General features: G+C 53.6%; 2 protein-coding genes across 2 annotated transcripts in view; one reads left to right on the top strand and one right to left on the bottom strand.

The window, feature by feature from the left end:
* LOC140680256 (uncharacterized) overlaps positions 1 to 26,789 on the top strand; it is a 1,118,524-nt gene that overhangs the window by 59,294 nt on the left and 1,032,441 nt on the right. The window lies entirely within an intron of this gene.
* The window catches only part of LOC140680875 (uncharacterized), a 490,116-nt gene that overhangs the window by 7,352 nt on the left and 455,975 nt on the right, over positions 1 to 26,789 (bottom strand). Inside the window, exons 13-14 of the mRNA XM_072919759.1 lie at positions 20,751 to 21,623; positions 4,645 to 5,250 (exon numbers count right to left, since the gene is read on the bottom strand). Of these exons, the coding sequence (XP_072775860.1) occupies positions 4,645 to 5,250; positions 20,751 to 21,623 (1,479 nt within the window). The remainder of the gene's footprint in view (positions 1 to 4,644; positions 5,251 to 20,750; positions 21,624 to 26,789) is intronic.

Raw genomic sequence — 26,789 nt, 5'->3', positions numbered from 1 at the left:
CAGCCCCCTCAGCTCCCCCAAATCTCCATGTCCCCCCAGTTCTCCACTCCCTGCAGTTCCTGGAAGTGGTGCTGTCAGAGCCCGGCCCGGGGGTCCCCCAGTCCTTGATTGTGGGGGACGTGGACGGGACCCCCTGCGAGCGCTGCGGCAGCGAGCGGGGCTGGATGGAGGCACAGACACCAGGGATGGGGGTGGGAGCTGAGCTGGGATATTGGGACAGCCAGAGCTGGGATATTGGGATAGCAGATCTGGGATATTGGGATAGCCAGAGCTGGGACATTGGGATACCCAGAGCTGGGATATTGGGATAGCCAGAACTGGGATATTGGGATAGCCAGAGCTGGGATTTTGGGATAGCCAGAGCTGGGATATTGGGATAGCCAGAGCTGGGATATTGGGATATCCAGAGCTGGGATATTGGGATAGCCAGAGCTGGGACATTGGGATAACCAGAGCTGGGATATTGGGATAGCCAGAGCTGGGATATTGGGATAGCCAGAGCTGGGATTTTGGGACAGCCAGACCCTGCTCAAGGACAGGAACCGGCCCGTGGCTGACAGTGACCTGGAGACGGGGCCGGTACAACCAGAGCAGGGGCAGTGGGGGGAGCCGGGGGCTGGGCTGGGATCTGTGGGAACGGAGGACTCTGAGGGGCTGGAATGGGATCTCTGGGGATGGGAGGGATCTGTGGGGCTGGGATGGGAATCCAGGGAGCTCCAAGGGGCTCCCAGGGGCTGGGACACGACTCCATGGGTCTGTTCTCTCCTTTTTCCCAGGTCTCCACACAGTGCAGGGTGTTTCCAGCTGTGACCTCCTGTCCAACAGAGCGTCCATGGATCCCACCAGTACGGCTACGAGGGCTGGGATTTCATCTCCTTCCAGCTGGGATCCAGGAGCTTTGCAGTGTCCAACACTGCCGTCTGGATATCCCAGAGGTGCTGGGAATCCAGAGGGATCATGGTGGAGCAGATGAAGCATTACCTGGGACACACCTGTGTGGAAAGGCCCCCAAAATACATCAGATATGGTCGGGAGGCTCTGGAGCACAAAGGTGGGTGTAGGAGGGGAAGGGCAATTCCTATGGGAATGGGGGACTCAGGAATGGGGGACTTGGGAATGCAGGAATTGCCATGGAATTTCCATGGCCAGATCTCAGTCTCATCCCAGTCAGGTGAGAATTCCATGGATGGATCTCCTCCCTAACCCACTGCCATGGGAATTCCATGGGGAAATGATTGGAATTGATGACCAATCCAATGAGAGCAGTGCAATGAGAAGTAATCCCTGCTGGGATTCCATGGGACATTGATCCCAATCCTTTGCCCAGGCCGGCTCTGCTGTGCCCGTGGCAGCACCAGGGGAGTGCCCTGTCCCTGCCCTGAGCCCAGCACGAGCCTTTCCTTGGGTGTTCCGTGCCCTGCCCGGGGCAGGAGGGCACTGCTGGAGCGGCTTTGGTGGCCCCGGGCACCCGGCTGGGCTGCAGCCACTGCAGGGGCTCCTGGGGAATGTTCCAGAGCAGAGCTGAAAGCAAACAACAGTTTCTGGAGGGGATTCTGCCCCTGGGCCTGTGCTGGGAGCCCAAGGGCAACAGCCCAAAGTGCTGGGGCTCAGTGTCCCTTGGCCAGGCCGTGTTCCCTGGCTGTGCCCTGTCCCTGTCCCTGTCCCTCAGCTGTGCCCTGTCCCTGTCCCCTGTCCCTTGGCTGTGCCCTGTCCCTGTCCCTCAGCTGTGCCCTGTCCCTGTCCCCTGTCCCTGTCCCCTGTCCCTCAGCTGTCCCCTGTCCCTCAGCTCTGTGATGCCAGGTGTGGCAGCAGGACCTGGGGCAGCCCTGGGGGAGAACAACCCTGAGCCCCAGCTGGGCCAGTTCCCCCAGTTCCCCCCAGGCCACTCCCAGCATGGGCCCTGTGGCTCCCAGTCACCCCAGTATGGTCCCTGTCACTTCCAGTTACACTCAGTGTGATCCCAGTATCATCCCGGTCACTCCCAGTGTGATCCCAGCGTGATCCCAGCATGTTCCCAGGTGTTCCCATTCACCCCTATAATAGTTTCAGGCACTCCCAGTATGGTTCCAGTCCTTCCTAGTATGATCCCAGTATGAACCCAGTCACTCTCATTATGGTACCATTTGCCCCCAGTAAGGTCCCAGTCACTCCAAGTCACCCAGTATGATTCCAGTCACTCCCAGATAGTCCCAGTATTATTGCAGTAACTTCCTTTATGGTTCCTCTGTGATCCCAGTCACTCCTGGTTAATGCAGCCTGGGGTCCCAGGGGTCCATCTGACCCCCGGGCTGCCGCTGCTGTGGGTGTCCGGATAGCGCTGTGCTGTCAGGCTCAGCCTGTCTGGGTCCCTCGGCTCAGCTCCCAGCCACAGGCAACTTAGCGAGCACCTCTGGAGTGATTTCAGCTCTGTGAGTTCAGCTCTCAGTGATTTCGCTCTGTGCTCACAAGTGCCTCTGGCAGACACACAGGGACAGAGAGAGGAAAAGGCTGTATGTGGTTCCACAGCGATGTCCTTTATTGCCAGCTCCTCTGAAGGGATGCAGTGACAGTTCTTCTGCCAAACTGGATAGAAATGGGTGTTTATATGGGGTACTGGGGTGTTGGAAATTGTCTAATTGCCAGAGTTGAGAAGAATACGACCAATACCCTTACAGAGAGATAAGAAGGGTCTGAATGCGGAAGAGGGGCTTCTTTGGTCCAGTCACCATGACTTAGGCATTTCTTATCTTAGGTGAGTGACTGCCAGGGAGGCCTTGCAGGGCCTCTGACTGCTACAGTGACACTGCAGAACCTCATGGAACCGTGGGTCAGTTGTGACAATGCAGGTCCAAGGACATCATGGTGGCACTACAGAACCTCATGGAACCAAGGGGCCATTGTGGCACTGTGCTTCCTCATGGAATCAAGGAGACCAGTGTGAAACTCAGAGACCCCAAGGAACCAAGGGTCCATGGTGACCTTGTGCAGCCGCAGTGTCACAGAGGAGCCGCTGTGACACAGCGAGGGCACACGGAGCCCAGGGACCATTGTGACACATCAGGGCTCTGTGGAACCACGAAGCCATTGTGACATTGCAAGGCCTCATGGAAGCACGGGGCCATTGTGACACTGCAGAAACAAGGGGAACATTGTGACACTCCAGGGCCTGATGGAACCAAGGAGACCATTGTGACACTGTGGGGTCCATGGAACCAAGGGAACATGGAACAGGTCTGGCTGGCTGGGCCTCCTGGGGACCACCTGACCACCTTGGCATGTCAAGGGCTGCTTCTCATCTGCCCCTGAAGCCCTGGGGCTCTGGGCTTTCCTTCCTATGGGAGAGAACTCTCCTTCTCCTCCAGGGAACCAGGGCCAAAACCGGGATTCCTCCTCCAAAACTCCGTACATCCAAGGATTGCTCCCAAGTGAAAGCTGCCAGGACAGACAGGTCTGGGTGCCCTTGGCCTCTTGGGAGATACATCTCATCTGCTTTTGAAACACTGGGGCTTGGTGCTTTCCTTCCAATGTAAATAGTTGTCCTTCTCAAGGTGACCGTGGTCAAAATTGAGATTCCTCCTCCCAAATTCCATGTATCCAAAAATTCCTCCATTACAAAACATGCCAGGAAGAACAGGTCTGGTTGGCTGAGCCTCCCAAGAGCCACCTCTTTCTTCTTCTGCCTTTGAAACACATGGTCTCTGTGCTTTCCTTCCTATGGAAAAGAACTCTCCTTCGTATCTACACAGAAATGGCCAAAATTGGGGTTCCATCTCCCAAATTCCCTATATCCAAAGGTTGCTTTCAGACAAAAGCTACCAGGGCAAAGAGGTCTGGCTGGCGTAGACCACTGACGGCAGCCTTTCATCTGCCACTCAAACACCGGTGTTCTGTGTTTTCCTTCCTTTGGAAAAAAAACCATCATTCAACTCCGGGTGTCCATGTCTGAAAGTGGGATTCCACCTCTAAAATTCCCTATATCCAACGGTTGCTCCCAGACAAAATCTGCCAGTACCTTTTAGGGTTCTTTCCCCAAATTTGCCCTGAACCAGGACAGTTATCCACCACGGAGAGACGGGGACATCCGAGTTTAGACCAAAGCCAAGTTTATTGAGTGTACCAGGTGTTTATACAGGGATTTACTTCTATGGTGCTTATAAAGGGCTCTGTTTTTGGTAACAATTTCCCATTGGTTACACATTCTTTGTGACATACAGTAACCTGGGAACATTTATCTTATCACAAAGTCTCACACCATGTTGCTTGGTCACTTCTTGCCCAGGGAGACTTAAACTGTGTCTGTGTCTCCCACAGTTTCTGCTCAGTCAGGCCTCAGATATCGGGCCCCTTTATCAGCTCCATTGCTTTACTCTCTGTTTTATTCCCCATACGGGGGCACCAGGGCTCTGCCCAACGGCGGTCACTGGGGATCATCCAGCCCGGATCCTCCCATTGGGGATGGAGCTGGAGCAGCGCACCAAGCTCTTCCCTCACTCTCTTCCCTCACTCCAAGCTCTTCCCTCACTCTCTTCCCTCACTCCAAGCTCTTCCCTCACACTCTTCTCTCACTCCAAGCTCTTCCCTCACTCCAGGCACTCACAGGGCTTCCCTTACTGGTGCCTCCGCTGGTGCTGGGTCAAGTGAGAGCTCTGTGAGAAGCTCTTCCCACACTCGTAGGGCCTCTCCCCGGTGTGGATGCGCCGGTGCACGGTGAGGTGGGAGTTGTGCTTGAAGCCCTTCCCGCAGTCGGGGCAGCGGAAGGGCCTCTCCTCTGTGTGAATCCGCTCATGTAGGAGGAGATTGGAGCTGGTCCGAAACCTCTTCCCACACTGGGGACACTCGTAGGGCCTCTCCCCGGTGTGGATGCGCTGGTGTGTTCTCAGGTCTGAGCTCCGCCCAAAGCTCTTCCCACATTCCAAACATTTGTAAGGCCCTTCCCCGGTGTGGATCACCTGGTGCACCATCAGCCCAGCCCTGTGTCTGAAACTCTTCCCACACTTCCCACACTCGTAGGGCCTCTCCCCAGTGTGGATGCGCCGGTGCACGGTGAGGTGGGAGCTTCGCTTGAAGCCCTCCCCGCAGTCGGGGCAGCGGAAGGGCCTCTCCTCTGTGTGACTCCGCTCATGTACGAGGAGTTCGGAGCTGGTGTGAAACCTCTTCCCACACTCCCCACACTCGTAGGGCCTCTCCCCAGTGTGGATCCTCTGGTGCCGGATCAGGCTGGATCTCCAGCTGAAACCCTTCCCACATTCCAAGCACTTGTGGGGCTTCTCCCTGCCATGAGACTTCTCCACCAGCTCTGAGCTCCGGCTGGATCTCCGCCCGCCTTCCTGGCTCAGGGGGGCTCTTTCCTCCCCGCAGCTCCCTGGGCTGGGTCTGCAGCTCCTCCTCCTGCAGCATCTCCGGGGCTTTTCCTCCTCCTCCATCCAGACACACGCAGGGAATGAAAAATCCTGGTTTGGGGAAAAAAACAAGACGAGAGCATCTTGGACTGGAGATTCCTCCGTGCTCCAGTTCATCTCAGGAAGTCATTGGGAATCTTGTGTCTGTAAGAACCTCCAAAACACCAAGATTCAGCCCAAAAATCCCACAAAGTTCAAGATACAGATCGAAAACTACCCAAACATCACAAGTCAGCAAAAACCTCCTCCAAAACATAAAGATTCAGCTGCCACATAAAACCAAAACACCAATATTTAGTCCAAGAATGCTCAGAAACACCAAGATTCACCCCGTGAAAATCATGGATCCCCCTCCACAGTCACCTGCTGCATGTGGGGGGAGAAACGCTCCTGGGGCTCGAGGGAGGCTGCAGATACAGGGAAGGGTCGAACCTTCTGCTGCTTCCTCCTTCTGCTCCTCCTCCTCCTCCTGTGTCTCTACTCTTCCTCACACTCCTCTTCCTCCGGCCATTCCTCCTTCTCCTGCACAATCCCACCCTCTCCTGTCACCTGCATCGTTTGACCATTCTGTTCCTCAAGCCTGCTTCTCCTTCCCTTCTCCTCCTGTCCCCAGGCCCAGCACCCACTGGCGGCTCCCTCTTCCCCCCAGACCCACAGCATCCCAGCCGAGGGGCAGGGATGGAGCTGGGGCAGGTCGGGCTGGGGCAGCGCTGGGCTCTCGGCCGCTCCCGCCCGCACTCGGTCCCCACTGCAGCCGCTCCCGCCAGGACAGCGCGGGGGGGCCCGGCCTTGGCGCTGCCCCACTCCCACCTCCCCAAATTCCCCTCGCGGGGGCGATGGGGCCGAGGGGGGGAGTCCAGCTGGGGAAGGCTCAGAGGGCCAGGGAGCTGTAAACAAGGGAGTGACAGGAGAAGGAATCGATTTTAGAAAATGTTATTAATTGATGACACAGACTGCTGCTCTGCCAAGGCCCTGCTCTATTCATGAACTTCCAGAAGAACAACAAAGACTTAACAGAGCCATGAATATCATTTGCTATATAAAAGCAGGGAGCATATTAAGTTGGGTATGTAGTAGGTGGATTGGGAAGTCTGCAGCTCTCAAGTGCTTCAGCCAATGGGGAAAGCAGAGGGAGATGTGGCCAGGAGAATTAGGGTGAAAGGGAGGCTGTGTCCTCCAACAATTGGAGAGATCCCATGGGGAATGTCCCATGGCCGCTCCCATTTTTAGAAATGAAATTAGTTTCACAGGACTCCTCTGTCTGCTTTGTGGACAGAATCCTCTGGTGATGTCAATTTTCCCGCACACCCTGGGGCAGGGAGTGCAGCTGAAGGTGCCTCACCCACTTTGGGTGATCGGCTCCCTTGGCTGGCAGCGGCACCGGGGATTGATTGGGGACCCGGGAGTGACCAGGAGACAGACGAGTGACACATCAGGGGGGTCTGTGAAGAGTCAGCAGGGAGAGAGCACTGAAAATCTCATCAGTGAGTGCCCTGGGATCTTCGGGGAGTGAACATGGCAGGGCACCCATGGAGGGGAGAAAAGGGAAAGCCACAGAGGGGTCCTGGCCAAAGGGATGATGATCCCAAAATGTCTCTGAAGGGTTCCTTGGGAGAATGTGGAGGTATTTTGCACATTCCCTTAGAGGTAATTAAGGACATGGACACCCGGAGGCGGGGAAATAAGGGAAGGGGAGAAGGGATTTGGACAACAGGGGATGGATGGTGTTGGTGTGCTGGGAAGGGATCAGGCGAAGGGGAGTGTGCAGCAATATGGTTCAGGCAAGAAGTAGCAGGAGGAATCTATGCGGTAAGAAAATGGATGATGGCAAAGAGGAGGAACAGAAAAATACTCAGGATTGGGATGTTTTTCAGCAGGGTCTTATCCTGACAATTTGCCAGCTGATACTTTGAATTCCCAGTTTCCAGGAGAGGAAAAGCAGGAGGTCTGGATGTCAGGAGTTTCTCTGTGGTGGGCAGCGGCAGCAGCAGGCGCAGAGGTGCGGGACCGGGAGCAGGGCTGGGGGCCTGTGGGGAGCTGCGAGGCCGGGCCGGGGCTGTGGGGCAGCCGGGGCTCAGCGCCGGGCGCTGCCTGACCCCACCAGCCCCGGGCAGGGCCGGCAGTGGCCCCCGGCCCCCAGGAGGCTGCGGGACGCCCCGGCCGCTGCCCGGCCCCGGGGAGCTGCCGGCCCTGCCCGCCGGGGGGGCCGCCTTTGGACACTGCGGCAGGACAGGCACCGGCTCTGCCATCCGGGCTGTGGAGGGGACCCTGAGCACAAGGAGCAAAACAAAGGAACATCTGGGAAACGCAGATTTTCATGGTTGGACACGGAAGTGAAGTTTCTCAGGCAGCCGGTCTCAAAGCAATCAGTGGTCAGGTTTGGATATTGGCACCGGGAGTGGCCACTGAAGGCATGGGCACGCCTCTGAGAACACAGGGTTCAAAGCAAGAACTCCCAGCAGAACTGTCTCTTTGGAGAGTGCAGACTCTCCCCCGCCCACCACGGGCTGGGTGGGGGAATGGAAGCCCTGCGGCCTGGGAGGGATAGGCCAGGGGGAGGAAACCTGAGATGTCTTTGTTCCCCACTCCCCCACACCACCACAGGGAAACAGACACCTGAACGCACCTGGAAATTCAATGGCAGAGGAGAAGGAGAAGCGGGGTGGGGGGGAAGGAGAAAAGAGACAGTCTGGGACCTGAGATGTTAGGGAAAGAAGGTTGTGGGGGAGATGATGGAGTGGCTTTTGGCTGGACTTTTCTTGTAAGCCATTGACTGAACCAGTTTCTCCTGCAACAGAGACTGCATCTTCAGGGGGATGCAATGGTGAGCCAAGAGACCTGCTTCAGCAAATTCCAGCACAGGAATGGAGTGAACAGAGGAAAGCTGAGGAGGGTGTGGTGATGCCCTCTGTCTTCAGGAAGAAGACCTCCGTTTCCACCCTCAGCCCCAGGGGAGGAGGAAAATGGGGGGGACTGTGGTCCCAAAATGAAAAGTGAACTGTTGTTTCTTTTGTTCCTTGGCAAAGCATCCTTAAAGGAGCCCTATGAGCAGTCTGTCCATGCACGGTGGTGAGGGCACTGTGACATGGCAAGGAGAGTGTCACACTGGCACATTTTCTCTGGGCAGTGCCATGTGTGACATGGAAACACGAGAGGTGGCAATTGTGTTTCCTGGGGGTCTGTGGCACAAGAGAGACTCCTCTCTCCCCTGATAGACTGAGTATTGATTATCTGAAAGGTGATGACCTGATTAAGGGTCCAAGTTGTGTCCCACTGTGATTTGTTGGAGTTTGGGTGCAGGGAGGAGGAATGCTTTGGAAGGTTTTAATTCTGGATGTAGTGTGTATCTTTTATTATAGTAGTAGCTTAATAAAGTTCTTTCTCCTTTATTTCTAAGCTTAGGCCTGCTCTGCTCTGTTCCTTATTGCATCTCACAGCACTTATTTGGGAAGCTGGATTTCCATGGGGACACAGGCATTGTGCCAGCATCAAAACATGACATGATGGTACATGAGGGATCAGGATTTTCTGTGAAGGATTTGGTTTGGGTCCCTGCAGAAAGGAAAGATTTTGCAGAAAGCTCAGCAGCTCTCAGAGGATGAGCACCCACAGGCAGTGACCGGGGCTGCAGGAGTGGCACAAGAAGGCCCTGCAGCACTTGGGCACAAAGGCACAGCAGCTGAAGGTAAGGAGGGATGAGCAAAAGGCCAAGCTGAAGGCAAAGGCCATGGCAGAGTTCCCACAGCCCCTGAGGGGCCAACCCCAGGGCCCAAGGGGGCCCCAGCACCCAGGGGACGGCGTCGGCCACAAGCACCTGGCAGAGGCATTGCCCTCCTGGCCAGGGCAGAGCCCACCCAAACAGCCCCTGGGAAGGAGTCAGGGCTCCAGCTGCAGCCCACAAGGACACTGCAAGCACAGACAGCAGCACCCTCAGTAGGAGCGAGTCCACCCCTGCATGGACATGGATTGTCAGGGCTCTCTGAGCTCCCATCCCACCGGGGACCCACCACACTGCAGCCCTGGAGAACATCCAGGCTGGGTCTGCATCCAGAGGAGGCCTCTCCTGATGGACACAGGGGCCTCTCCATCCACTCTGAATCTTACACCTAAGGGGGGAACATTGTAGAGGTTTGAAATAAACCGATTTCTTTTCTTCCTACTCTGATAGTTATTAACTAGGAAGGAATTTGAGGGTGGCATTGTAATATTGTAAAAGGTGATACAGAGGCTATTGCTGCTGTACCTTTGTGTCAAATGTCTGGACGTTTTAACCCCAGACAGCCTCCATGCTGTGGTATGGACAGGAGAAAGAGAGCAAAACCTGAGAAAATGAACAACCAAAAATAATGATGCCTCAGCTGTGGCTCTTCCAGACTCAGAAAATAAATTGGAATTGTAGGTGAATGTTCAACAGGGCCATGCCAAAGGAATTCCTGGGCCAACAAGTTTCACCCAGTGGCCAGAGTGGCCTCATTGTCTGCAGAATTGTGCAGCCACAGCTTCAAATGGAACCGACGCCCAAAACCTGATGACAACAGGATCTCCAACTGTTCCAGTCTGCCATCAAGTTCAAGCTCTGATAACCAAAAGAGCCTCGCAATGGATGAGCAGTGCTCGGTTATTACAGTGTGAAACTTGTTCAGTGGCACAGGAGGATTCAGAACTGAGGACAGGGGAAGGGTTTAACCCAGCCTCCTGTTTGAACAGCCCCCAGAGGGGCTGGGAAGAAACCCAGCACTGCATTCAAGTGACACAGCTCCAGACCCAGCCTGGGCGAGATTCAGGACACATTGCCTGGCCTGAGGCAGAAAATGTCTTTGTGGATGGCTCTTCAAGGGCAGCAGAAGGGAAAAGAGTTCCAAGAAACGCAGTTATTGAGGAAAGGGAATCAGACAAAGCCCAGGTTACCCACCATGGTCAGCTCAACCGGCACAGCTGTGTGTGCTTGTAAGAGCCTGGCACTGACATGCCCTGAGCAGGAAGGCTTCAATATCTTCTGGTGACACCATCTCACCTAACAGGGGGGCAAAAGCAATTCTTATTGCTCAGCAACCACTGGATCACTTTTAAAGATATTTCTAAAAGAAATCATTCCAATAAAAGGCATTGAACATGAAAGAGACTCAGACAGCAGAACTCATTTTACAGGAAAGATCCTCCAGGGGGTTATGGCAGCTTTAGGAATACAATGGGACTTCCAGAACCCCTGGCACTCCCAGAGCTCAGGCTGGGTACAAAAAATTAAAGGGGATGGAAAGAAACACCTTTGGAAGTTGGGGATAGAAACCAAGATGCCATGGGTACGGCTTTTGCCATTGGTTTGGGCAAGAAGAAGAGCCAGACCCAGGGCAGATATTAAATTATTTCCCCTTGGAATTGATCTCGGGAATTCCTTACCCTGGGAATTCTCCACCTAGTGCAAGGTGGAGATAAGGGATGCACATTTAAAGCAGTCTCTGGCCAGAATCCTGTCTCTGGTGCAATCTCTCCCCCAGGAAGCTGGGCTGGCACAGAGCTGCCTTGGCACTTTGCTGTTGCCAACATCCAAGCAGGACATCGGCTCCTGCCTAAGGAGTGCAGAGCAGCACCACTGGTGGCCAAGTGGCGTGGCCCGTGCCAAGTGGCCCCGAGGCCAGAAACAGCCGCCAGCACAGCTGAGCACGGGGGACCCCTCAGCCTCGGCTCCAGGTCTCTGCAGCCCCGGAGATTTGCACTTCCCGCCTGCAGCAGGAGGATGGGAGGCCCCCACTGAGCCTGCACTGAAGGCAGCGCAGCAGCAGCCAGGGCTCCACAGCGGGGCAAGGCCCTGGGCCTGCCCACACATCCTCTGCTGAAATCCTCGGCCTGGCCACCCTCCTTTGGCAGCTCCAGCCACCGGGGACAGCCCTTGCTGCCACTGCTGCAGCTTCAGCGCTCTCTGGGCCTGCCCTGCCACAGCTGCTGGGCAAGAGCAGGGGACAATTCCACTCTGGCTCTCACTTACACTCACACACTGCCCTGCCTGCCATGGCATTGATGGAAAATACACCAGCTCATAGACTTTAACATTGTTAACCTTTCATTTCTCTACTCAGGCTTGCTTTGCCTTGGCCCTGGGGAAAGAAATGTTAAAGGCTTTGTTAAGGGATGTTACACCACTCAATGGAGATGAGTTTAACACCTCAACACACTGGGAATGGCCCAAAAGATACTCACAAAGATAACACCCAGCAGCAAAACATCAACCCCAGCAGCAAACAGCAACCAACACCTACCCCAGACACTGCCAGGGCTGCAGACACCTGGTCTGCAAAAGGCTGAGAAGGAAATCCAGCACTTCCTATCTCATTAACAGCAGAAGCAAAGAAATCCGGGTCCAATAGGAAACCAAATACTAAAAACTGCACAACTTGAAACTATGGAACATTAAACCAGTGGATTTAGACTGGTTCTGACTTTATCAAGTTTGGGAAAAATCTAGTAAAAGCCACGGAGCTTTTACTCTGATAGTATTTTATTTTTTATATACTCCAATATATTTTACTGATACTTTACGCGTCATGGAACAATTTTCTCTGCACACCCGGGCTATGTGGGGATGGAATGATTTCTGTTGCACATCCTGGCCAGAATCAAGGAATGCCTTGACTCTTCCACTAGACATAGTGGTAGAGTTTTTCTTTTTACTGCACTTTCAGTGCAAAGTTTATAGCATTGGAGTATTTTTTGTAAAGGGAGAGCAGTTTATGTATTGGTCCAAACATGGAAAGGATGGGAATGGGACACACTTTCATGGCTCCCCGGCACACCAGGGGTTAAACGAATGCTGCTTCTCCTCTTCTGTGCTGCAGCAACTCTCATCTTTTTACCATGCTCCACACCTTGGCAGTGCAGCTCATCCAGCAGCTGAGCCAGGGGATGCAGACGGCAGCCAGGCCTCCTGATCCACAAACGGCTACAAAAGGACAGGGAATGAGAGCACCGAGAATAATCCCAAAACCAAAGAGGACCCGGGAAGAACAAAACAGAGTCAAGGAGTGAATCTGCCTGGAGATAGGGCCAGGCACTTGTAGATAAGGAAGTAACGGGGGAAACCATCAGTTCCAATAAATTTCACAAATTGAGCCACACAATTTCTCAAAGTCCCGCTACATTCCCAAACTTCGAGGAGAAGAACAAAGACTTAACAGAGCCATGAATATCGGCTGGTATACAAAAGGAGGGTGCATATTAACGAGGACAGGCAGCAGGCGCATCGGGAAGTCTGAACCTTCCAAGGACCTCAGCCCGTGGGCAAAGGCAGAGGGAGATGCGGCCGGGAAAATGAGGATAAAAAGGAGGCTGCGGACTACAACCATGGCAGAGAGCGCACGGCAAATGCCCCACGGCCTCTCCCCGTGCTCGGCAATAAAGTCCCTTTTACAGGACTCCTCGCTCTCCTCCGGCCACAGAAACCTCCGGCGACGGGAATTTCCCCGCACGCTCCCGGCCGCGGGGCAGCCCCCTCGGTCCTACCCACAGCAGCCGGGCCGAGCCAGCGCTGCTCCGGCAGCGGCTCCTGCCCAGGCCCCGGCGGGAAGGAGACCGCGGGCAGCCGCTCCCGCCGCGCCCTCAGCCCGGGGCCGGCACGGGCCGGACACGGCACCACCGACCCGCCGCAGCCCCCTGCCGCCCCCTCCGCCCGCAGCCAGCCCCGAGCCCCCGCAGAACCCAGCGCGGCTCCCACCTGCGCCGGGGCCGCCTCCGAGCTCCGCCGACGCCGCCTCACCGCGCTCCGGCCGCTGCCGCCGCTCCCGGGCCCGCACAGACGCTCCTGGCGCCAATGGCGCCGCTGCCCGCCCACGGCCGCCCTCAGCCCGCCGCCGGGGCCGTGCTGCGCCCCGCTCCCACCAATCAGCGCGCCGCAACCACGACTGACGGCACCAGCGGCCAATGGCAGCGAGCTCGGGGCGGGCTCTGCGCACGGCCCAGACTCGCCCCGCGCTCTCAGGGCCCCCCGCGCTGCGTGAGGGCAAAGCCGGAGATGAGGAACAGCCCCGGGACGGGCCCGGGCCCGAGGCGGGATTGAGCTGCCCACACAAACAAACTTCTCCGCACCTCCCGCCACGGCTTTCCCGGCCCTGCGCCTTCCGTGCCTCCGCCTCTGCGGGAAGCCCGGGAGCCTCCCTTCTCCTGCCCCTCATTAGTGCATCGGTGCTTCGCTTTCATTTCCCCCAAAAAGGGAAACCTGCCCAAAGCCCTGTGGGTGAGCGGGGGAGGGGAGAGATTTCTGGCAGAAAACTCCCAAGACTCAGAGCAGGATGAGGAGAAGTCAGTGCAGAGCCTTAAATGCAGCTTTCCCCACGCCTCCCTGCTCCCAGCTGCACCTCCTCCCCCGGCAGGGCAGGAGACAGGGAATGGGGCCGTGCTCAGCTCATCCCCCGCGGCTTCTCCCTCTGCTCAGGGACAGGAGTCGTTCCCTGCTGCACCCTGCGCTCTCTCCCAACCGAGACTTCTCCAGGAACTTCTCCGAGCCGAGTCCATCCCCTGGGGCACAGCCCCCTCCAAGTGCTGCAGCGTGGGTCACTGTGCCACGGGCTCGGTCCTGCCAGGCCAGGCTGCTCCAGCGGGGCCCCTCTGCCCACGGGGTCACAGCCTCCTCTCAGGCATCGCCGAGCTCCAGCCTGGCTCCTCCAGGGGCTGCAGGGGGATCTCTGCATCCCCATGGACCTGCAGGGGGATCTGTGCAGCCCCATTGTAATATAAATTATGGAATAATTCGTGATTATGTAAAATATACATGAAGTCAGTTGTGCTAGTAGAAAAAGATTCTTAAAATTTTAAAAGACCTGAAGAACCAGCCGGGAAAGACTGGAAACCACAGATGACAGAGAAAGAAAGACCTAATTTAGAAGTGAAAAAACGTGGCTCCCTGCAGAGTTGGGCTCTTTCCGGGGATACTCCACCAGACGCCCAAGGTGAAAAATGCACATATGTTAGTTTGAATAGTAGTGCTGTATTAACATTTTAATCATACTGTAAATGTAGTTGTGTAGTTAAATTGAAGCTTTAGTAGTTAAAATAGAAACTATGTATCTGGGTTTTCTTTTAAGGAATGACATACTCGCTTTGACATAACCATCACAGAACACCTAAATCTTCCAGGGAAGAGGAATTTATGGTTTTCTTGTCAGAAGAATCTAATTTCTTCAGGCCTTGCTCAGACTCGAAGACGCCATGGGGATTAAAGGAAATAGTTGGCATATAACAGACAGAGTTTCTTGTTTTAAATAGAATGTATGCATAACCATGAAGGATATATGAATATGCAATAGTGTAGTTTTAGGGGTGATTCCTTTGTTCACAAGGTATGCTTGTTGTGGCTTAAGTGCCCCAGAGCATCTGGACATCCTTAATTCTTTGCTTTTTATTGTCTTGTAATTGTCCTAACTCTAAATTTTTATTACTCTAATTGTATTACTATTTTAATAACCATGTTATTATTATTAAAAATTTAACAGCCAAGTGATTGGCGTTTTTCACAATTATGATAGCAAAGGATGGTTTCTAACACCTCTCTGCCGGGGCCTTGGGAGAGTCAGGGTGAGGAAGACGGGTCCTGCCCTATTTAGGCAGCCTCGCTCTGTTCCCCTGGTGTGTGACCAGACACAGGTTATGATCTATGGGCAAAAGGAGACAATAAAACAAAGAAAAGGGAAAGCATTCCCTAAAACCACAGTAATTAGCCCCAAGACTAAAGTGTACACGAAGAACCAAGACCCAAGGACAAAGGATAGGTGAGTATTTGTTGGGATGGGGCCGATAAGGGGGGAATGAATGTGTGTGACAGAAGCTGCTGGGTATCCCAGACTTGCCAAGTGATTGCTGTAGTCTCTCATGCTGCTTTTCGTCTTTTTCATGTGAAAAACGGCCAGTAAAGAGACCAAGCGAGTGATAAAAAAAGAGAGAATCCCTCCCAGAGAAACTGGGACTGGATCTTAGGAAGAAGAGGAACCCCGTGGAGTGCCGGATTGAGGGATAAGAGTGCCCAAGAGCATCCAGGATTCAAACCTGCTGGTTTGAGGGATTAACATTCCAACAGCACTCAGGGTGTAGATAAGTAATGTAGACTGTTTGAAAGTAAAAAGTATCTTCTTGTTGTATGTGAGAGTTAGTGAAAAATAAAAGTGAGTAAATGTAGATGAATGGTAGTATATGTAATGTAGATTGTTTTTTATGAGCTTTTCTTTATCTCCTTGGAGAGAGTGGTAGAGTGTTTCCTGGCAGTCGAAAAGAGAGTATTGCAGAGAAAAATTCCTCACTTGCTGTCCTCCCCCTGCCCTCAACTCTATTCATATTTTGTCCATTCCCTCTTCAAAATACAGATTTGTAAAACTCATGCTCTGTGTCCTCAGATGCCCTTCCCAAATCAAACCTTGGCTTCCTTGCAAATTGCATTGCACTAACTAGCTTTGCCTTAAATTTGTTTTGGTGCAGGCAGGGTCACTTTGGAAGTGAGTTGTTGTTTACTTTGTTCCTACAACCTTTTCAAGCTTGTGAATGGAAAAATTGTGATAGCAAACCAAGTCTTTATTTTTGCACTGTCAGCTGTGAGTGGCTGGTAGCCTTGGTGGAGGGTGCAGTGAATTACAGGCCTGCAGAACACGCATAACAAAAGTAATTTACTTTGTAAGGAAGTTGAAAAAGGGGGGAGAGGTGATTGGCAGACTCACCTCTCCAGGATGTAGGATTAATGTTAGAAAGTGGACTGATATTGGAATGTGGCTGCTGAAATGTGAAGAGAGAAAAAGAAAGAGAAAGAGAGAGAAAGGGAGAGAGAGAGAGAAAAAGAGCGAAGGGGAGAGCGAAATACACCCCCAAGGTCCCCTCAGCCACAGCTATCTGTAAGTTCTCCCCTATTCCTGCTAGGCAGAGTGACAACAAGGAGGGGGGGAAGTGGGGAAGGACAGAGTTAAACCCAAGGCTGTGAACAGGACCACCAGTAGAGAGAAGATCAAGGCAGAGATTGTGACTCTCACAAAGTGGTTTATTGTCTTAAGCAAGATTTCTTTTTTCTTTCTGATTGCTGTTGTTAAGAGAAGGCTTTTGTTCTGAAGACTTAAAGTCTGTAAGACTAAAACAGTTAAATGTTACCCAAAAAGTAAAAGGCAAGAGATGTGATACATCTCATGTTAAAATTGGCCTGGTCTTTTTTATTTAACTAATTATAGCTCACAGGAAAAAGAATTGGTCTCTGCAGCTATTAACACAGCTGGATACAAGAAGAAGAAGTGGCTGTAGAAAAAGAGTTTAGTTAAACTCAGAAAGTTTTAAAGAAAACTAATGGTAAAAGTTCATGCAGTATTGTTTTTCTTTTAACACTGTGTTATTAAGAAATCCTTTCCAGGTACCATTAAAGCAGCAATCCAAACCATGGAAAGAGGGTGAATTCATGCCAGCAAAACCAAAGGACTTGTGAAGAAACTTGAGGAATGGACTATCACATCTAAACCGGGTGATACCAAATTGACTTCCAACCAGGACTGGGTGGTAATGGTTTGGGAAGACCCAAATGATCCAAGGCAGGTACAAAGAATAACACCTCACTGAGAAATAAGGCAAAGCTTGCATCACTGGTTCTAAGCCCGGCCTGAATAAACCCTGAGACGCCTCCGACACCTCCTTGGCAGAGGAACACTGCCACTTCAAACAGGAGGATCGGGAGTGTTTCAGTCAAAGAGTTCTTATAGTCTGGCCTCAGCCTGTGGCTTGTACAGGGAAGAAGGGAAATTGCCATCAGTACTACACTGTATACTTTATTTTATTCATCCTCATATTGGACATGGCAGCTGGGTTATAAGTGAATGTTTAAATTATGAGAATAATTGGCATTGTAGTTCACAAAATCTATGTTCTTGTTGCAAGAGGTATCGAGTACTGAATCAATTCCCTATACAGATAGAACCCAAAACAACTGAAGTAATAACTTTGTTTTGTGGATGGATTATTAGTGCCTGTTGAGTGACAGATACCTGAGGAACAGTGGGAAACCACAGTTAAGGAGTGTCGAAAAGGACTTGCCTAAAAAAATGAGTAAAAAGGAGTGACAAGGGAAACAGAGGGCAAGCCTGGACTGAGCACTGTACTCACCACCGAGAAGATCACAGGTACCTGCTGTGGGAAGCAACCCCACAGGCAGGGGAGGTGGGGGTATAAGCCATGCCAGACCTCTGTCATTCCTGTTTCTGTCTCTCATTTGTTGTCTTTTCCCTTCTGAGATACCAGCAAGATCGTGTCCCAAATGCTACAGAAAGTATTACATGGAAAGGAACCAAAGTTCCTTTTTGTTACACACACCCATGTCAACAGCCACAGACCCACCCAAACTGAGTACCTGCAGGCAAAATGGGGAAAATATTGGATTACAAGGAACTTAGGAAAAAGTAGTAATACTTGGGGCATGGAATGTCCAAAAGGAGAGAGATGGATTTGTTTTACATTTGATCTTAGAGATATAGTCCAAGATTCGGTAAAAAGCCAATTAGTATAAAAAAGGTGAAACCAGCACAGCAATCTAGCTCTGTATTAACCCCAAATTATATACTGCATTGTACTATAGGACTCCAAGCAGTTATAGAGGAGATAACAAACAAAGCTGCTCAGGCACTGGAATTAATATTGAGTCAGCAAAGCCAAACTATAACTGCAGTGGATTAAAATAGGTTGGCTTTACGCTATTTATTGGCTAAAGAATGGGGTGTACAGATTGTTGAAAATAGATGGCAATGAGGGCATCATCCTGGAAAAAACAAAGGATATCAGAAAAAAATTATGACCCTGGTATCAGTCCAAAAACAACCAAAGGGAAAATAATGTTAAAAACTAACAGGTGGGGTAATGTATTGAGAATGGGATGGTGGAAGAAATTAGGATTCTTCCTTTTATGTGTTACAAGTGTTTTGATATTTCTTCTTTGTTTAATCCCATGTTTTATTTCATTACCAACAGAGTCCAAAGAATGCAAGAGGATAAGAAATATTGCTCAAGCCAAATGATTTATAAAGAATAAGAGGAGAGATTGTGACAAATGCATATTTATGATTGGCTTTTCGCAAGTGTTACAATGAATATTGTATGTGTCATGATAGAAAGTTTATGCTGTTCCATAGGATCTCAATTCCATATAATCCCAGTCCAGTTTGTCCCAGTCCATAGGATCCCAGTTCGATATTTGATCCCAGTCTCTAGTTGTTCCCTGTCCCTATTTGATCCCAGTCCATATTTGATCCCAGTCCCTATTTTATCCCAGATTATATTCGATCCCAGTCCGTATTTTATCCCAGACTATATTTGATCCCAGTCCGTATTTGATCCCAGTCCCTAGTTGATCCCAGTCCATATTGCGAGGACGCTGGACTCCAGGATGGTTTGGGTGGGTGGAGACGAGAGATCTCTGAAGGCTGCCCTTAGAATATCTGGTTTATTAGAGAGGGTGAAAGGCCCTGCTTGGAGTCACCAGACCTGACCCGTGGCAGGCCCGAGGGCGTGGGGGGAGAGGCAAGGGGTAGAGGGAGATAAGAGAGGATCCCAAGAGGATGTTCCAGGAGAGGGGCAGTTCCAAGAGAACGGAAGTTCCAAGAGAGCATCTGGCTCCTCAGGGACTCCTTGTCAGGGGCTTCAAGGTGGGCTGGAACAAGACTCAGGCCAATGGGGTCACAGACTCCTGATGCTTCAGGGGAGGGTTACAGGTGTGGGATGAACCATACATTGGGGTGAGATCCAACAGTCCATTTGACCCTTGGACCTACCTGTAGGTAAGGGCATTGTTCAACCAGAACGGGGGATTGTCTTCATCCTGGCTGTACGATTGTGTTCTACTTGTGCAGTAACTACGGTTTGGTATGTCACAACTTGTTACCATCTCAGTCTCTGTATTTTCTAAACCTTTTGCCAGGCAGTCATATTTATAAGGCTTTCCTATTTGATCTTCCCCAACACATATGATCCCAGGCCATGTGATCCCAGTCCATATCTGATCCCAGTCCCAATTTTATCCCAGTCTATATTTGATCCCAGGCCATATGATCCCATTCCATATCTGACCCCAGTCCCAATTTTATCCCAGTCTATATTTGATCCCAGTCTATAGGATCCCAATCCACATCTGATCCCAGTCTCTATTTGAACACAGTCCGTAGTTGATCCAGGTCTCTAGTTGATCCAAGTCCATATGATCTCAGTCCCAATTTGATCCCAGTCTGTAGGATCCCAGTCCCTATTTTATCCGAGTCCCTTGTTGATACCAGTCCATAGGATCCCAGTCCATATTTGATCCTTGTCCGTATTTGATCCCAGTTCAGTTCATTCCAGTCTGTAGGGCCCCAGTCCCTAATTTATCCCAGTCCTTAGTTGATCCTAGACCACAGGATCTCAGTGCATATTTGATCCCAATCTCTGGTTGATCCCAGTCTATATGGCCCTGCACACATTCCAGAGGTCTGGAATTTCAGCTCCCAGCCAGGAAAAGACATTCCCTTTGCCCTCGAAGGCAAAGCTCTTGAGAAGGGGCTGAAAGCCAAGTGGAGCAAAATCCTACAGAGACATTTCCCTGCTGGCCTCCATAACTTCAGCTCCTGAACTAAGAATTAAAATAATAATTGGGAAATAATAAAAAAAAAAAATCAGGGGTGGGTCATTGGGGGCAGAGGGGGCAATTAAATTAGAGGAGGATTCAATTAAATCAGGGAAGGATCTTTGGTGGTCCCTGAGCAAATTAAATTGGGGGAGGATCTTTGGAGGTCCCTGGCTCAATGGAGACATGGAGAGAAAAACACAGCAGGCAAAGAGAGGTGGGAGGGAAAGGAGGACACAAACACAATCAGCTGAGAAGGTGGTGCCCTGAAAAACAGAACTGCCACGGACTGGAGATGAACGGCAAAGAAATCACTAAGTCTGAAAGTTTTATTTGCTATCAAATACATCCCAGCCACCCAGCCCCACACAATCCCCATCGCACCGCTCCAAACTGGGATCCCACTTCTCCCAGTCTCCTCCCAAACCCATCTCACCCTGGCAGCAGTGGATTCGAGTGAGTTTTGTGTGGGATTGGTTTTTTTTGAGGTGGGAACAAACAATTTGAAGAGGGATTGAGCCTCTGTGGTTAAAATTCAGTTGTTTTCAGTGGGATGTGAGTGGTTTTGAGGTGAAAGATCAATCCCTCTTGCCTTTTAGAGTGCAGAGAGATTGAGAAGAGAAAAAAATTAAGGTCAACACAAAAGGAGAAGCAGCCAGGTGTGTTCCCAACATGGATGAAAGGGAATGTGGGGCACCAGGGCTGTGCCCAATGTGGGTCCTCCAGTGGGGGATGGAGTTTAGCTCTTCTCGCACTCGGGGCACTCACAGGGTTTCCCTTACTGGTGCCTCCGTTGGTGTTTGGTCAAGTTAGAGCTGTGTGAGAATCTCTTCCCACACCGGGGACACTCGTAGGGCCTCTCCCCAGAGTGGATGTGGCGATGCTGGATGAGTTTTGAGTTTTCCCTGAATCCCTTCCCGCAGTCGGGGCAGCGGAAGGGCCTCTCCTCTGTGTGAACCGGATAGTGCTGGAGGAGATGGGAGCTGGTCTGAAACCCCTTCCCACACTCAGAACACTCGTAGGGCCTCTCCCCAGTGTGGGTCCTCTGGTGCTTGATCAGGTTGGAGCTGTGGGTGAAGCTCTTCCCACACTCCCCACACTCGTAGGGCCTCTCCCCGGTGTGGATGCGGCGATGCTGGATGAGGGTGGAGTTGTGCCTGAATCCCTTCCCGCAGTCGGGGCATCGGAAGGGCCTCTCCTCTGTGTGAACCGGATAGTGCTGGAGGAGATGGGAGCTGGTCTGAAACCTCTTCCCACACTTGGAACATTTGTAGGGCCTCTCCCCAGTGTGGATGCGCCGGTGCGTGGTGAGGTGGGAGCTGTTCCTGAATCCCTTCCCGCAGTTGGGGCAGCAGAAGGGCCTCTCTTCTGTGTGACTCTGATAGTGCAGGAAGAGATGGCATCTCCTCGTAAACCCCTTCCCACACTTGGAACACTGATAGGGCCGTTCCCCAATGTGGATCCTCTGGTGCACAATCAGGCTGGAGCTCTGGCTGAAGCTCTTCCCACACTCCCCACACTCATAGGGCCTCTCCCCAGTGTGGGTCCTTTGGTGCACGATCAGGTCAGAGCTCCAACTGAAGCCCTTCCCACACTCCGAGCACTTGTGGGGCTTCTCCCCATCATGGAGCTGCTCAGGGACCGCCAGCTCCGAGCTCTGGATCCATCTCCGGCTGCCTCCCCGGCCCAGGGTGGGTCTTTCCCCCTCAGATCCCCGTGATCTGCGTTTGCAGCCCCTCCTCGTGCGGGATCTCCGGGGCTTTTCCTCCCCGTCGGGTTCCTGTGCTGTGGAGCCGCTCAAAACGGCCTCTCCCACCAGGTTCTGCCGCGGGGATTTGTCCTCCCTGCTCTCCATCCTCAGCTCCTGCTCTGGGGGAGGAAGGACAAGGAGAGGCTCTTCCTCTTCCTCGCAGCCTCCCAGGGGCTGGGAATGGGAAATCCTGGTTTGGGGAAAACAAGAGATGAGCACGTTGAGTTTGAAGCTCCCTCTGTCCCAGTCCATCCCTAGAAGTCCCTGGCCACCTGGGCTCCATAAAAACCTCCCGAACACCGAGATCCAGCCCTGAAAAAGCCTCCCAGGAGTTCCCCGTCCCTGCTCCCTCCCCTTTGCTGTTCGGGGCTCCCCCCTGTCCCAGCTGCTGGGGTCACACTTGGATTGGGGTCCCCCTTCTCCTCGCTGCCCGCCCTCCCCAGGCTGCCGGGAGTCCCAGCAATCCCAAAAGCTCCCCCCTCTTGGCTCTCCCCATTCAGGGGTGCCGGGGCTGTTTGGGCTCCCGGGCTTCCTTCTCCCCCTCTTCCCTGCTCTGGGCTGCAGGGGCTCCAAGGAGTCCCCCCAAGGGGCCTTTTCCGCTCAGCTTCGCAGTTCTTCCTTCTCCAAACATCTCCCCAAAAAACCCAACCCAGGCACCCCCCAGGAGACCTGGCCCGAGCTCCCCCTCCCCGCTCACCTGCGGGATGGGGGGCGATGATCCCACAGGTGGGGGCTGCGAATTCAGGCAGGGCTGACCGCGTGATTCTCTCTGCTCTGCTCCATCCGCCCTTGTCCCTCCTCTTCCTCTTCCTGACGCCCCTCCTCTTCCATCCCCCCTCCTCCTCCTCCTCCTCCTCTCTAAGCCCACCTCCCGCTCCTCCTCCATCCCTGCCCCTCTCTCCCTGCCCTTTTCCTTCCCCCTCCTCCTGCTCTCTAACCCCACCGCCTTCTGCTCCCTCATCCCTCATCTTCCATCGCTCCTCCTCGCTCCTCCTCCTGTGTCCCGTCCCCTCCTGCCTGTCCTCCTTTATCCCTTCCCTTCCATCCCCCCTCCTCATCCTCCTCCTCCTGCCCCTCGCTATCCCCACCTCCTTCTCCTCTTCCATTCCTCCCCTTCCATACCCCCTCCTCCCCCTCCCCATCCCCGCCTCCCGCTCCTCCTTCATCCCTGCCCTTCCCTCCCTCCTCCTCCTCCCCCAGCAGCAGCGACACCCTCGGTTCCCGTTCCCGCAGCCCCGGCAGCCCGCGGCAGGAGCGGGGATGGAGCCGGGACAGGTCGGGATGGGCAGCGCGGGGCTCTCGGCTGCTCCCAGCCGCTGTTCCAGGGGGGAACCCGGCCCGGGCCAAAGGAGAGGCAAACTGGGGAAACTGGGGGCTGCACATCCAAACTGGGGCTGCCTGGGGACCCTGCCTGGGCACTGCCGGCCCTTGGGGCTCCTCTCAGGAGATCAGGAGAGGGGAACCCAGAGAGGGCTCGGGGATGCCAGGAGGGGCAGCACTGGGAAGGACTGGTTTGTGCTGGGATTGTACTGGAATCATACTGGGAGCAGCTGGGCCCATGCCAAGGCAGACTGCAGTCACCCCAAGGGAGACTGGGATCGTACTGGGATCATACTGACACAGAGTAGGAGCCTACAGGGGGCAACTGAGACCATGCTGGGGGCAAATGGGATATACTGGGAGTGACTGGGAGTATGATGAGGGTGACTGGGAGCAGCTGTGAGCAACTGAGACCATGCTGGGGGCAAATGGGATATACTGGGAGTGACTGGGAGTATGCTGAGGGTGACTGGGAGCAGCTGTGAGCAACTGGGATCATGCTAGGAGCAACTGGGAGGAACTGGGAGTCACTGGGTGCCTGCTGGGGATGACTGGAAACAACTGGGCTTATACTGGGATCATGCTGGAGGTGACTGGGATCATACTGGCAGTGAGTGCCACGACACTGAGGCTGACTGGGAGCGGTTGTGAGCAAATGGGATCGTGCTGGAAGGAACTGGGAGTGAGTGGGAATATGCTGGAAGGAACTGGGGGACACTGTGAGAGACTGGGAGGGACAGTGAGGGTGAAAGGGGCAACTGGAACCATGTGGAGCACAACTGGTTCATATTGGCACTGACTGGGAGCACACTGGCATCATCTCTGGATCATACTGGGAGGGACTGGACTAATACTGGGAGTGTCTGAGAGTGACTGGGAACACACCATGCACAGCATCCCTGTACTGGGGGTGACTGGGAGCAACTTGGAGCACTCTGGGAGCAAATGGCATCATACTGGGATTGACTGGGCTGATGTAGCTGGAGGCAACTGGGACCATACTGCGAGTGATTGGAAGTTACTGGGATTATACTGGGACCATACTGGGAGTGCTGGCATGTGACAAGGATCATACTGGAGGTTACTGGGCTCATACTGGTGATGAAAGGAAGCAACTGGGATCCCACTTTGGGCTACTGGGAGCAACTGAGAAAAACTGGGATCATGCTGCAAGCAAACTGGAGGAATTGGGAATGACTGGATGCAGGCTGGAGACAACTGGGACATACTGGGCATGACTGAGATCATACTGGGATAACAAGCACCTTACTGGGATCACTGGGAGTGTCTGGGAATGACCACAGAGATGCTGAAGGCAACTGGGATTTACTGGGGATGTCTGTAACCTTACTGGGGTGACTGGGAGCACACTGGGAACAATGGGAACCATGCTGGGGAGAACTGAGAGCGAGTGGAAGTGAGTGGGTCTACACTGGGGACAACTGGGCATGACTGGGACCATGCTGGGAGCAACTGGGATCATATGGGGAGTGATGGGGTTGATACAAGGGACAACTGGGGGCAACTGGGATCACACTGGATCTTACTTGGAGCAACTGGGATCAGGCTGGAAGCAATTGAGGACAACTGGAATGACTGGGAACATGGTGGGAGCAACTGGGATACACTGGGAGAGACTGAAACCACAGTGGGGGTAAATGGGAGCAACTGGAACCACAGTGGATGATAATGGGAGCAGCTGTGCCCATGCTGGATTCATACTGGGATCCTACTGGAACTGGCTGGCATCATACTGGGAATGACTGGAAGTGTGCTGGCTGTGACTGGAACCATGCTGGAGGTGACTGGGAGCAACTGGGCCCACCCTGGGAGTGACAGGGAGTCATTCTGGGCAGGGCTGGAATCATACTGGGAGTGACTGGAACCATACTGGGGGGGACTGGGTGCAGCTGGGATCATCCTGGGAGCCACTGGGATTCCAGCAGGTGTGAATGGATCCTGGCTGGGGGTCACTGGGAGCTACTGGGCCCGTGTTGGGAGGAAAATCTGGACACATTGGAAGCAACTGGGACCAACTGGAAGGTACTTGGAACCGTGCTGAGGGGACTGAGACCACAAATGGGGAAACTGGGTTCATACTGGGAGCGACTGGGACCACACTTTGGGCAACTGCCAGAAACTGGGATCATGCTGGAGGCAACTGGGAGTAACTGGGAAAGACTGGGATCATTCTGAGGTCATCAAAACCTTACTGGACCAACTGGAATATACTGGGAGTGTCTGTGACCATACTGGGGGGACTGGAACCACACTGGGAACAGCTGGGACCATGCTGGGGACAGCTGAGAGTGAGTGGGACCATGCTGAGTGGGACTGGGACAATTCTAGGGACACCTGGGATCGTACTGGGAGGAACTGGGAACAACTGCAACTATTCTGGCAGCAACTGGGATCATACTGGGATCACAGTGGGAGCAGCCGGGTCCATGCTGGGTGAGACTGGGAGGAGCCAGGTCCATGGAGGGTGACAGGAATCATACTGGGATTGACTGGGAGTAGCTGTGAGCAACTGGAATCATGCTGAAAGTAACTGGGAGGAAGTGGGAGGGACTGGGAGCATGCTGGGAGTGACTGGGATATACTGGGAGAGACTGGGAGTCATAGGGATCATATTGGTGGTTACTGGGGTCATGTTGGCATTGACAGGGAGCAACTGGGATCACACTGGGGGGCACTGGCATCATACTGGGAGTGACTGGGATCATACTGGGATTACAGTGGGTGCCAAGGGACCCTGACTGGGGGTTACTGGGAGCTGCCAGGCCCATGCTGGGAGCCAAATGCACACACACTGAGAGCAACTGGGAGCAACTGGGAATGACAGGAGTCATGCAGGTGACAACTGGGATGTACTGGCAGTGACTGGGATAAAACTGGGGGCAGCTGAACCATGCTGAGGTAACTGGGAGTGCCTGGCAAAGACTCTGGGAATGTTCCAGGCAACTGGGATGTACTGGGAGTACCTAAGAACATGCAGGTGGTGACTGGGACCACACTGGGAGCCACTGGGAATGTGCTGGGGGCAACTGGGACCATGCTGGGGGCAAGTATGAGTGACTGGGGCCCTGCTGGGGGAGACTGGGATCATACTGGACTCATATTGGGATCATACTGGGAGTGACTGGGACTATACTAGGAGCAACTGGGAGAAGTGGGAACACACCGGAGAAAAGTGGGAGCAACTGGGACTTGCTGGGGGCAAATAGCGTCACAATGGGGAATGACTGAGAATGACTGGGCTCATACTGGGAGAAACAGGGATCCTGCAGGGAGTGAGGGGAAGTGACCAGGGTGATACTGGGACTGACTGGGCTCATCCTGGGAGTGCCCAGGAAACTGGAAGCACACAGGGGTAGGAACTGGACACCTGCTGGGAGCAGCCCCTGGCGGCCCCGGTACCCCCGAACCCCTTTCCCGGCCATGCCGCCCCTCCAGCCCCAGCACCCCCATTGCCGGGTGCCGGCACTGCCAGGGGTCCCCCCTCTCGGGGTCCCCGCTGGGGCTCCTGGGGCTCTCCTCTCTCTGCGCTCCCGCCCAGGGAAGCCGCGGCTCTCCCGGGGCTCCCCAAATCCGGGGTCCCCCCGCCGCTCCCGCCGCTCCCGCGCGGTCCCCACACGGCCCCGGCAGAGCTCGGAGGGCCCGGCCGGGAAGCCCAACCCGCACCGCGGGGGGACCCGCATCCCCCCGGCCCCGCCGGGGCTCTGCCGCCACCCGCACCGGGACCCCCCAA

The sequence above is a fragment of the Taeniopygia guttata genome, chromosome 30 (genome assembly GCF_048771995.1).
Source record: "Taeniopygia guttata chromosome 30, bTaeGut7.mat, whole genome shotgun sequence".
Classification (NCBI taxonomy): domain Eukaryota; kingdom Metazoa; phylum Chordata; class Aves; order Passeriformes; family Estrildidae; genus Taeniopygia; species Taeniopygia guttata.
The sequence above is the reverse complement of the archived record's forward strand: the minus strand, read 5'-3'. Positions and strand labels throughout refer to the sequence as shown.